The sequence below is a fragment of the Camelina sativa genome, chromosome 2, assembly GCF_000633955.1.
Source record: "Camelina sativa cultivar DH55 chromosome 2, Cs, whole genome shotgun sequence".
Lineage (NCBI taxonomy): Eukaryota > Viridiplantae > Streptophyta > Magnoliopsida > Brassicales > Brassicaceae > Camelina > Camelina sativa.
The window spans coordinates 9,250,746-9,263,587 of NC_025686.1; the positions used below are offsets into that span (position 1 = coordinate 9,250,746).

The window sequence follows — 12,842 nt, forward strand, 5'->3', positions numbered from 1 at the left end:
GGCCTCTAGGTAAAAAAAAAAAAAAAAAAGGAAAAGGGAGACGTGCTCTTCTCCTCTTGGTGGATGGTGGATATGAACAAGAACCATGATATGTTCGTTCGGTGATGATAATTCTTAAGCATGCTGGATGCTTGTTTTATCGGTTCGGCCAATGATTGGCAAAGTTGATGCGAGTTTGGCTAGCATAATTGCTAGTTTTTTGAAGAACAAAACATCTGATATTGAACATGAATCGATAAGATTCGTTCCATGATGATGATGCTTAAGCCGATAACGGTTCATCACGTGTATCCATGGTGTTAAAGATTGGTGGTGATGATTTTTCACTAAGTTTATCCTAGTTATGGGTTTATTGTTTAATCGAGCACAACCTAAAGAATTGAATCTATAGCTTGAGTATAAATACCACAAAGATGACTCTAAGGCTGAGTATAAACGCCGATGATGACCCTACGACCGGGTATAAACATCGATGACCTAACTGCTGGGTGTTGTAGCTGCTTTGACCCCACGATCGGGTATAGATGTCGATGATGACCTGACGGTCGGGTATAAAGCCGTTATTTTGAATAGTTGCCCATTCTCACCTGTGTTACCATGTATGAGCTTGCCAGGGATATTTGGATATTGAGAACCAGAGATCAAACCGAGAGATCAACGGTCGAGATGATTGCCCAAGAATATATAATTATGAAGATCGAGAAAAATCTAGAAGATAGAGTTTAGGAATATTTACATTTAACTAAATATATTATTTACATTTACAGTTTAGGAAATCCTTTGTATATATAAGAGAACATAAGTTGTAACATTATGATCATGAGAGTCTAATATAATTCTTCCTTTAACACATTTTGTGTTCTTACTCTCATCAAATCCCTCATTTTTGGTTGAGGACAGCGAAACAAGAAAGTTTTATTGCTGTGATGAGTATATGGATGATGTATTTTATTATTACATGTCTTGCGATTTTGCTATGAATATGGCTTGTCTGAAGAGACCACCGAGCCATTGGAATGTCATCAAGTCTATGGCCTCCGAGTCGGAGCTCATATCACTCATTTCTCAACTGTTATTTATTCCTTGGGTTATTGGGACAAGTATATGGGATTCAGTTATGGATTCGAAAGCCATTGCACTCATTACTCAAATACACATTCTGGTTAGCTTCATGGACTTGGATTCGCAGCCGAAGCCGGAGTCGAAGGTTATGTCACTCATTACTCAATCAACCTCTTTGGTTAATTCAATGGATTTGAATTTCAAGCCGAAGTCGTTGTCAAAGCTCATACTACTCCTTCAAAACTCTATGGATTCAGATTCTATTACGGAGCTGAAGTCACTATTACCTAAGGGATTGAGTCTCGAGCCGGAGCCCGAGCTCATCTCTCTCATCCATAATGGAGCTAAATAGGAGGATTTTGAGCACATTCGAGCATTGAGGCTAAGCTGTGAAGTTCGGAGAGAAGTTCAAAGACATGCATCAACCGATGCAAGTGATGGCGTCGATCGATGCAGCATCCACACCAAGACAAGTCCGATTTTCTCAAAGTTATGAAGATTTGCAAAGTTCCACCAAGATCACCCGTGGTATGATGATATCGTGAATTACCTTGCTGCAGACGTAGAACCAGACAAATTTACAGGTTATGCTAAGAAGAGGTTCTTGACAAAACTTAAAATATACTATTGGGATGAGCCGTACTTGTACAAGCATTGTTCAGATGGAGTTTACAGGAGATCTCTAGCTGAGACTGAGGTTCCAGATGTGTTGTTTCACTGCCATGGTTCACATTATGCTGGACACTTTGCTACTTTCAAGACGGTGTCTAAGGTTCTTCAATCTAGGTTTTGGTGGCCAAAATTTTTTAAAGAAGCTCATGAGTTTGTTGCTCGTTGTTATACTAGTCAAAGAAGGGGACAAATTAGTAAGCGACATGAGATGCCACAAAACTTCATCCTTGAGGTTGAAGTTTTTGATTGTTGGGGATTGATTTTATGAAACCAAGGTCCTTCATCTTATAAAAACCAATACATCCATGTAGCTGTTGACTATATCTCCAAGTGGGTAAAAGCGATTGCAAGTCCCAAGAATGATCCTGCTGTGGTTTTTAAGCTGTTTAAGACCATTATCTTTCCACGGTTTGGAGTGCCTCGAATTTTTATCAATGATGGAGGTAAACACTTTATTAAGAAAGTGTTTGACAAGTTGTTGAAAAAGTACGGAGTTAAACATCGTGTAGCTACTCCATATCATCTCCAGACTAGTGGTCAAGTGGAGGTTTCAAACCGACAGATTAAGGAGATCCTTGAGAAGACAGTGGGTATTACAAGAAAAGATTAGGATGGTAAGTTAGATGATGCACTTTGGGCATATCGGACTGTGTATAAGACACCGGTTAGCACTACTCCTTTCCATCTGCTTTATGGGAAAGCATGTCATCTTCCAGTGGAGCTTGAACACAAGGCAGCGTGGACTGTTAAGTTGATGAATTTTTATTCCAAAACAGCTTCAAAAATGAGGTTGGTTCAGCTGAATGAGTTGGATAAGTTTAGACATCATGCATTTGAGAACCCTAAGTTGTACAAGGAGAGAACCAAAGCTTATCATGATAAGAAGATCATCTCCAGAAACTTTGAGCCTAATGATCAAGTACTTTTGTACAACTCTCGCTTGAAGTTGTTTCCAAATAAGCTTCGTTCTCGTTGGTCCGGTCCATTCACTATCCAGGGCGTCTGGCTCTATGGAGCTCTTGTACTGCTTAACTCCACGGGAGAGAAGTTTACTGTCAATAGACAGAGGGTGAAACACTATTGGACGAAAACCGAGATACCAAACAGACACATTGTGTTTTTGGATAATGCACCTTCTGCCTAATCCGCTGCCAAGTCAAGCTAGTAACTTAAAACAAGCGCTGATTTAAGGTAATCCACTGATAGGATCTAACTATATTTTTCATCTTTTTATTTTTGATTTTACTAACTTATTAATTTTTAGTTTTAAGTCTAATTATTTCAGGAAAACTTGAATAGGAGACCTTGCATCGATCGACACAACAAGTGCACCGATCAATGCAAAGCCCGACCAATAAGTGGACCCGAGGGTTAATGGGCTTGGAGTTAGAATAAAGATATTGCTGATGTACCGAACAAAGCCCAATATCGACCCAGATGTTACATCGACTGATGCACATATTGTTATTATTGTTATTCCAAAATTCCAAAAGGTAGCAGCGTTACTTTCTTTAAGTCTAATAAATTGTTATTTCAAAAATATCACTACCATTAACTTTTTTACTCTTTTTACTAAGTTTGAAATTGTTTTGTTTTTTTGTGAGTTTTTAATATTCTTTCCCAAAAGAAAGTTTTCTTCCATTCTACATCTTCAGTTTTCGTAATTTTGTAAGTGCGGTTTATAACTTTCAACCATCATAAATTTAATGGAAGAGAAAATAACAAACCCAAAACTTTCCTCTTGTCATTGTCATTATTCGTAGTTATTGATTGTGTTTCCAGTTGTAAATATGATTTTTATGTTTAATTAATAAAAGACTACTAAGTTTTATTTTACTATGAATTTAGGAAAGTTTAATTATCATTTTAATATTATAATTTTGAATTAAGAATGTAATTTTATAAATTTTAATGCACTAAAGTTTGGTTTACATTTTGAGATTTTTGTTCACATTTAACTTCAAGTTTTAATGTTTGAAGTAATTATTTTTAGTAAGTTTATGATTCTTCAAATGTATTTAGCAATTGGTGTGCGAATAATCAAAATAAGTACTTTTATTTTTATAAAATATGTGGCAATGAGTTTAACATAATTAATAATGAAAAATATGCTAAGAAAAATTATGGGCTTGACACGTATGAACTAATTCTTTATTTTAATATATAGAAGTTACATACATTGACATTTGACCATAAAAATACTAATACGCAATCAAATTTAAATTATTTTTTAATTTTTATTGTTATTTAATGCATCTAAACAAACAATTTATATTAAGGAGGGCAGCGTTACTCTCATTACCTCCAATAAATTGATATTCCAAAAAAATTAATACCACTAAATTTAATATTCATTCAAGGTCATCAGTTTTTTAATATCAATTGTAAATAAAATGTTTGAAACATGCGTAAGAGAAAAATCCAAACACATTTGTTTCTCATAATGGCCACAACACTAAACAAACACATAACTTTTGTCTTGTCGCTGTTTTTGATTGTGCTTATTGCGTTTCCAGTTGTAAATGCGATGCTTCTTCAAGACATATATGCATTTTGCAAAGAAACAAATAATGTGAACTTCTGCTTGAAATATATTGGAACGGACAAACGTATATTAGCTGCACGCAATCTCAACGACGTGCTTTTGATTGCGGTAACATTAGATAACTGTTATGTATTTAAATTATGAGTAGCGTTACAAAACAGTGTTCCACAAATATTCACAATGTTCACTCTTGATTAGAAATTGAGTAAAAAATAAGTTGAGTATAATTTATGAGACGAAAATCTTTATATTCTTTCTTATTTCTTGATTTCTGATTAAGACTTATTATCAGTTTTCTCAGTGCAAAATTCAAGTGAGTGAAGCAGCCAAACATATCAACAAAGTCCGCCAAAAGTTTAGTGGTCCAATTGGGAAAGAACGGATCAAGTTTTGTGAGAGGAACTACGGTTTGGCGTCAGGTTTATTCCAAGAAGCGTATGAAACAGGACAACAAAAAGTACTTGCATACAGGGCTCACTTATCTGCAAAGGTCGGCTCAACCTATGTGCGCGAGTGCGAAGAAGAGTGGAAAAAGAATGGTCCAATACAAAAATCCCCTGTAACTTATTATAACACAAATGTTATAAAACTATCTTCTATTATTCGTGTTATTATCGACAAGTTGTACATGAATTAATCAGAAATCTCAAATCTGATATACTTAAATCTCTATGTGGTTAGAAGATCCAATATGTATTTGTGTCGACTAGAACATCATAAACAACATCCTCTATCCCAGCTGCAGTCTCTACTAGCTCCGTTCTCATAGCATAGCTACTCACCCTACACCGAGAAGGGCTACCACCAAGACCACATAAATGTCATAAATACCACTGAAATGTCCCGTAGGACCGCCACCAAGGCCAAAAAATGTCGAAATGAACCACCGTTTAGGCTACAAACATCACCGGTATCGCCACCATGGTATCCGGTGCCACCAAGGTATATAGCGTCACCAAGATCACTATCAATGGCAAAACGTCACCAAGACCACTTCGAAGGTACAAACCTTCACTAAGACCACTATCAACGCACAAGTGTCACCAAGAGCACCGTCATGATACAAAACATCACCAAGATTGTACTGCCCCTGAACCATACTATGAATAGGTAGGCCAAGGACAGCTCCGAGATGCTTCTTGAAAACATTCACCAACGATCTGGCCGAGGTTCAAGAACAGATCAGGCCCTTAGCCAGTCCATTGGTGACGTTTTCCCCACTTGGAATATCACTTAGGCTTGCCAACCCTTGTGGCACTCAAGTGTTGAGCTGACTTGGACAAAGTCTATGTCAGTTATTACTCGTACTTTTAAAGAAACCCAAATTTATTTAATAAGTATCATATTGTACAAATAGTTACCAAAAATATTATAGAGTTTGAAGGATAAAGCCTAGAGCCAAAGTCTGGTACATAATAAAACATACTTGTAATTTTTACAAAACACACAAAAAACTACTCTGGATTCCTATCGTCTACCACATCCTCTAGTTCCCTCTAAGGTTTCCTGCAAGACAAAATAATATCATAAGTAATCTTAGAGTCTTAGGATTCCCTGTACAACATTAGTTTTCCGAACCCCAACCCCAAACTGATAATCAATCAAGCAAGCAAGCAATCAAACAATCAACCATTAGAGAAAGCATGCGGAAGATAATGAGCCAAGCAAATAAATCTAACAAGCAATCAAAGCATAAACAAAAATAAACTTAAATAAAAGAGTTTAAAAGAAGTTTTAATTAAGGGCCCGGTATGCTTCCTCCCTCTCAACACTTTTGTAAACACCTGACTTATAGCCACCAAGACATGCAACTGGAACATCACTTAGCGCCACAACGTCGTGTATACAGCTTTGGCCAGGGTAGTGAGCCAAGTATCTCCGAGCTCTTCGTGCCAACATGAACCTCAAGAACATTAAAAGGATCGAGGTTCCATGATGGTACATATTCACCATGAGGACAGCCATACCCAAGTCTTAATAAGCTTATGGCTAGTCGGACTAACTGTCACGAACGTCACGCATTAAGACCTTTAAAGGTTATACCTTGAGTTTATATGTTTTTTAAACACATAAATTTACAAGTATCTTAACCAATTTTTAACCTCTCAAGTACTAGAACATTTGTGTACGGGCCTGCAGCCTCAATCATGATCTAGTACCAAGACTAACCTCCCAACGCTTGCATTAAAAACAAGAAAATCAAATAAGAAATTCAAGTTAATGCAACTAAATGCTCATGTAAACTTTTTACTAGAAGGAGTTTTAAGACTACTATCTAGTTTGGTAATATATACCTGAACTCACAGAAAAACCGATGAACTCTTCAGCTGAGCGGTCGGATTCTCTATGGCAACGTCCTCCTTTGACAGCACTTCAGATTCTTCAACAGCTTCTTGGTTGCAATCGAATTCCTTCTCGAAGAACACTCTCTTTTATGGTCGATAGTCTCTAGTTTTCTCTCCTTTCTCTTCCTTCCTCTCCTTTCTCTTACTTTCTCTCCTTTCTCTCTTTCTTTCTCTCCTTTGCGAAAATCGAGAAATGATGGAGGTATTTATAGATCGGAGGGTGGAGTTCGCATGGACATGCATTGATGACATGTGTCCCTTCTCTCTCTCTCTCTCTCTCTCTCTCTCTCTCTCTTCAAGCGGACAAATGACCAGATTTTTCTTTTGTGCAACACTTGTCATAGACACTTGTGGAACATGTTTAGTGATGGACAAATGGCGAGCATAATATTTTTGTGTTCCCCACTCGTTCATGCATGTGTTGCATGACACTACCCACATCGCCAAGTATTAAACAAGTGGCAAAAATGGCATCCTTTGTGTTTAAACTTGTATTGGACATTTGTTACCCTTTTCCCCTTATTTTTGCATGTGTTTTTATCAGGCAAAGAAGGGGGAATGAATCTCTTCTTCACGCGCCTCCTATGGACGTCCATAAATTCCGGGTCGCGGCTCTAGGTCGAGGTTAACGGTACTGCGAGTGGTCAACGGTACAATGGTACAGTGCCATCGTTGGTGTCTCGGCCTTCCTTCATCTGGCTCGACCATTCTTCTGCTTTGGAGTCTTTAAGGTTGTCTATCGAGAGAAAACCCGTGTTTGTCGATTATTCATCCCTTGGCTCGATGGTACATGTATCCAGTATCATCCATAAGCCATTTATCAAACCATCATTATTTCTTCGGACACTCTTCGACAGTTCTTCTCTATTTCTTCTTTGTCTTCTTTCTAATTTCTTTCCAGGTCTTTTCCTTTAGAGGTTTTCATTAGGTTTTTACCTTGTCTTCATCCTTGCCTCTGGCTCCCAAGTCTCCTCAAACACTCCAACACAATCCCACTTGACTCTCATCAATGGAATCTTCCGCCGAAGTTCCTTGATCTGCCTCTCGAGAACCCTCAATGGCCTCGCCTCAAGAGTCATGTTGGGCTGAAGATCTACAGGAATCTTAGCCAACAACTCGTCCTCATTGTGAAGACACTTCCTTAGCATCGACACATGGAACACCTTGTGGAACACACACATAACCTCAGGTATTTCCAGCCTATATGCAACTGGTCCCACCTGCTCAACAATTCTGAACAGACCCATGTTCCTCAGACTCAAATTAGTCTCTGTTAACGACCTGTTTGGACCCCGTAACATGGTCATCTTTAGGTAGACTCTATCACCAACCTGAAACTCAATATCCTCCCATCTCTGATCAGCACAACTCCTCTGCCGATCCTGAGCCTCCTTCATGTTCATCTTAAGCACCTGGATCTTCTCTGTGGTCTCATGAACAAAAGTCGCATCCAATAGCTCCTCTCCCGCACCTGAGTCCACCATAATGGTGTGATACATAGCCTCCTATACAAAGCCTCATAAGGAGTCATACCAATACTCGCCTGATAGTTGTTGTTGTAAGGAAACTCTACCAGGTTTAAGTGATCAGCCCAATGACCATCCTAGTACAGCACCCACATCGTCAGTAAGTCATCCATAGTTTGAATCTTCCTCTCTGACTGTCTATTTGTCTGAGGATGGTAAGTTGTACTCATATTCACCTTAGTGCCAACCTCTGCCTGAAACGCTGAAGTGAACTTGGAATCTATATCTGACACTATGCCCACAGGCACACCATGAAACCTCACTATCTCCTTCACATATTTCTTACCCAAAACTGTCGCTCCATCAAGTCTTGTTAATGCCCAGAAAATGTGCAGACTTGGTCACACGATCCAAAATCACCCACATAGCATCCATGGTCTGTAAAACAGGCAAACAAACCACGAAGTCCATCATGATCATATCCCACTTCCACTTTGGAAAGAGTAAACTCTACAACAGGTGACGAGTACCTGATGCTCAACCTTCATTAGCTGGGAAGTATTGCACCTCGCGACCCAGCTAGTGACATCCTTCTTCATCTCGACCCAGTTATAATACTGTTTCAGGTTATGGTACATCTTAGTCGCTCTTTAGAGGCATTCACCATCCTCACATCACTCTCCTGAGCCAACTGAACTCTATCAGCTACCTCCAAACCCAATGACTCTTGGGAGATAGCACATAGCCTCAAAGTAGTAGTCTCACTTATCAAGGACTCCATAACATGCTCCTGAGCAGAAGCCGTCCGCTTCCTGCTCAAAGCATCTGCCACCAAGTTAGCTTTACAGGGGGTGGTAAGCTATATCCCTATCATAATCTGCCACTAACTCCATCTATTGCCTCTGCCTCAAGTTCAGCTCATGCTGAGTGAAGATATACTTCAGGCTGTTTTTATCTATGTACACCTATATCTTTCCACTATAAAAATAAGACCTCCAAATCTTTAAAACGAAAACTACAACTGCCATCTCCAATTCATGAGTAGAATAGTTGCTGTCATGCTTCTGCAGCTGCAGCGAAGCATAGGCAATAACCTTCTCCTCCTGCATCAGTACAAACCCCAAACCAACTCTTGAAGCATCTGTATACACCACGTACGGCTTATCCGCAAGACCGTCTACTCACTTAGTGGGCCCATGTCCACTCCTGGCCTATGGGCCCACCTTGCTTAGCAGGCCTCACATTCTCTCACTAGGCCTGTGAGCTCATACATATCCAACGATCAGTTTGCCACGTCCAAGAGACTTTAAAGACTTGTTTACCGTCCCTATATATCACCACATGATATTTTCCTGTGTTTTGTGCTCATTCGCACCGTTCAGACTATCACTTATCGGAAGGTCACCTATTATGAAACTACTCCAATATAAACGCGCTTAACTCTGCAGTTCTCTCAAGAAATTTGACCAAAAAGATAAGTGCACTTTGGTGACATAGATAGGCAAATCAATTTTTTAAAACCTCTTTGCATGTTTCTGAAACTGGAATGTCACACTTTTTCACTAACCAACCTCAATACCATTAATAGAATACATCTATTGCCGATGCTGGCCGCAACATGTTGCCCAATCAAGCTAGCTAAATCAGAATAGCATACTAATACTGTTCTTAACTGAATAACATATGTCATCTTTAGAATTATATTCAGAATAATAATAAAAATAAGAATTCAAACATACAAATAATTAAATTCTTCTTGCTATCTTACTCCTAAAATATTATGCAACTGTATAGTAACTAATTAGGGAGTTAGAATCACCAGAAATGGTAATTAATTCGATTTGAACGAGTGGTAAACTGCAAATTCCACTTGTGTCCCAAACAACCCATTATTTCACCTAAATTCAACCGATGATCATAAAATTATGATCAAAATATCAACAGCAAGCTATTGATGTGAGGAATTTGAAAATGAAATCGCTTTACCAAAAACCGGTTTAAAAGCAGCTGAAACCAAATTGATGTCGGCTTACAATTGAAATCGAATCACGACCAAATCAGAAACCGTTTAAACCCGTTCTGGTTTAAAACAATTCTAATTTTGGTATGAAAATATGAGATTGAAGAATTTACCAAGCAAATTCTGATCCACTCCCAGTTCCGATTGACGAATTGTCAGCAACTTCGGATAAACAAGAGTTTTCTACTAAGCTATAAAAGGATCTCCCAATTTCACAAAAATTCTCAAACTAACAAGATATTCCGATTGTATATTGTTGGGGCTATATGCATTGTATTATGGTTGCCAAAAAAAATCCGTCTGTTTTCGGGTGCACCTGAATTTTCCCGTTTGTACAATTCACTCATTGGACTTCTGTCTATTTATGGATTCAACTTCAAAATTTTAAATTCGTTCAAAATGGCTCCTGAAATCAAACAACTGCAAAACTTTCCAAATTGATCAATTTAACGCAAATTTCATTTTTCTTCCAATTTTGGGGTGTTACAATTTTTCTAGACAAGTAATATTTTTCATGTTTGTGTATAGCTGTTTCAACAAATAGAAGATATAAGATATTGGTATTAGTAAAGAAGGAGGTATGGGCTCCTATATGGGAATTCCAAAGAGTTTAGGTGGCTCAAAGAGTAAAATCTTTAATTATGTTCGTGAAAGGCTTAATGACCGGGTTAACATCTTTAAACTTGGAGTTTACTCCAAAACCCTAAACTTGGAAGTCACATCCTCGAATGATATAGTTTGATACTCTTACCTATAGTCTTATCGAAAAACATATAAATCTAAATTGTACTACATTCTACAGAGAAATCCTTATGCAGTATTAATAACTTGCTTCGAATTTTTTTAATACTATTATACATTTATTCTTTTTATTGTCAATACACTCCTGACCAAAAGACACAACCCATGTGGATGATCGTTCAAGACCGTTCAATGCTTTGCATACAGAGATATCTCGCTGAGACTGTTTAATGCTGTAACAACATGTCTAAAGACTAAGAACACAAAGATAAGAATAACTCTCTTCTCTTTATTGCTTAAGAAAAATAACTCAAAAACTTAAGCTCTCTCAAATCTCATAAGGCTTACCACACCTTGGTAGCTCTATATATATAAAATCTTAAAGATACTTTTCCAAAACCAATTAGGAAATATAACTTATTTAGATAACTCCTATAACTCAAATAAGTATATTTGAATATCTCTCAAATATACTTAGTTTGGGCTTTAAGTTACTTCAAGCTTACTCCAACATTCTTCCCCTTAAGCTTGAAGCCACTCTCACTTACATCTTGAATCCCAATGAAGCTCCTCATTTCCTTGAACTTGATTTTCCCAAGTGCTTTAGTTAGTATATCAGCATTTTGCTCTGTTCCAGGAACATGTTCCACTTCTATGAGTCCTTTCTCAACACATTCTCTAATAAAATGGTACCTCCTGTGTATATGCTTACTTCTCCCATGAAACACTGGATTCCTTGTAAGTGCTATCGCTGATTTGTTGTCCGACATAATTGTGATTCGCTTACTCGGTGATCCGGTGACTTCAGCAAGTATATCACGAAGCCAAATTGCTTGTTTAGCTGCTTCAGTGGCTGCTATATACTCGGCTTCACACGAAGACATTGCCACTGTGTCTTGTTTTTGACTACACCAAGTGATCGGACTGTCACCAAAGTAGAAGATGTGACCAGCTGTACTCCTTCCATCATCTTTATCAAGATTATGACTACTGTCACAGTAGCCGACCACATTCGTCTTCTTGTTACACCCAAAAACAAGACCCAGTGATGAAGTACCTCGCAAGTATCTTAAGATCTGCTTCAAAGCGGCTCCATGTGATGTCTTTGGCTCATGCAAATAACGGCTCAACACACCAACACTAAAAGATAGGTCTGGTCGTGTGTGTGTCAAGTACCGAAGACATCCTATAATCCTTCGATAGCCTTTTTTGTCAATGCTCTTCTCCCTTGAGATTTCGATAGTTGCAGATTCATCTCCATTGGTACATGTGTCGAATTACATGTATCCATTCCTGCTTCAAGTAGAATTCTCTTAGCATATCTCTCTTGTGTTAAGCTGGTACCTTTCTCTTGCTGGTTCACTTCGATCCCAAGATAATACGTAAGCTTCCCAAGGTCACTCATCTCAAACTTAGTTCCCATCAATCTTTTAAACTCAAGAATCGAACTCAATGATGACCCGACAACAAGTAAGTCGTCTACATACACACAAACTATAAGTAGTGACCCTCTTTCCTCCTTTTGGTATAGTGATGGCTCATTAACACACCTATGAAAACCCAAATCTCTAAGTATCTGATTTAGCTTGTCATTCAATGCTCTAGGAGCCTGTTTCAAACCATAAAGAGCTTTGTTTAGCTTGTAAACCTTGGTTTCTCTTCCTGAGACTTCAAACCCCTCTAGTTGAGTAACATATACTTCCTCCTTCAGGTCTCCATGAAGAAATGCTGTTTTTTACATCAAGGTGATGTATTTCCCAACCGTTCGAAGCAGCTAAGGCAATGATAAGTCGTATTGTTTCCATGCGAGCCACCGGAGCAAACACCTCATCATAATCAACACCATGTCTCTGCACATAACCTTTTGCCACTAACCGAGCTTTGTATTTGTTAATGCTCCCATCAGAATTGCGCTTTATCTTGAACACCCATTTCAAGCCAATTGACTTAGCTCCGACATGAAGATAACCTAGGTTCCAAGTTCGATTCTT

The 12,842-nt window shown here is 38.3% G+C and overlaps 1 protein-coding gene and 1 pseudogene across 1 annotated transcript; both read left to right on the plus strand.

The window, feature by feature from the left end:
- The window catches only part of LOC109126523, a 15,577-nt pseudogene extending 14,332 nt beyond the window's left edge, over positions 1-1,245 (plus strand).
- Positions 4,178-4,916, plus strand: LOC104749979. Its single transcript, XM_010471703.1, has 2 exons — positions 4,178-4,387; positions 4,572-4,916. Exons 1-2 carry the CDS (start codon positions 4,178-4,180, stop codon positions 4,914-4,916), a joined length of 555 nt encoding a protein of 184 aa, XP_010470005.1.

Excerpts from the sequence above, each read along its gene's own strand:
- LOC104749979 (XM_010471703.1), top strand. The coding sequence starts at position 4,178 with ATGGCCACAACACTAAACAAACACATAACTTTTGTCTTGTCGCTGTTT. Across the intron at positions 4,388-4,571 it reads ACGACGTGCTTTTGATTGCG|TTTTCTCAGTGCAAAATTCA; the intron begins GTAACATTAGAT and ends ACTTATTATCAG.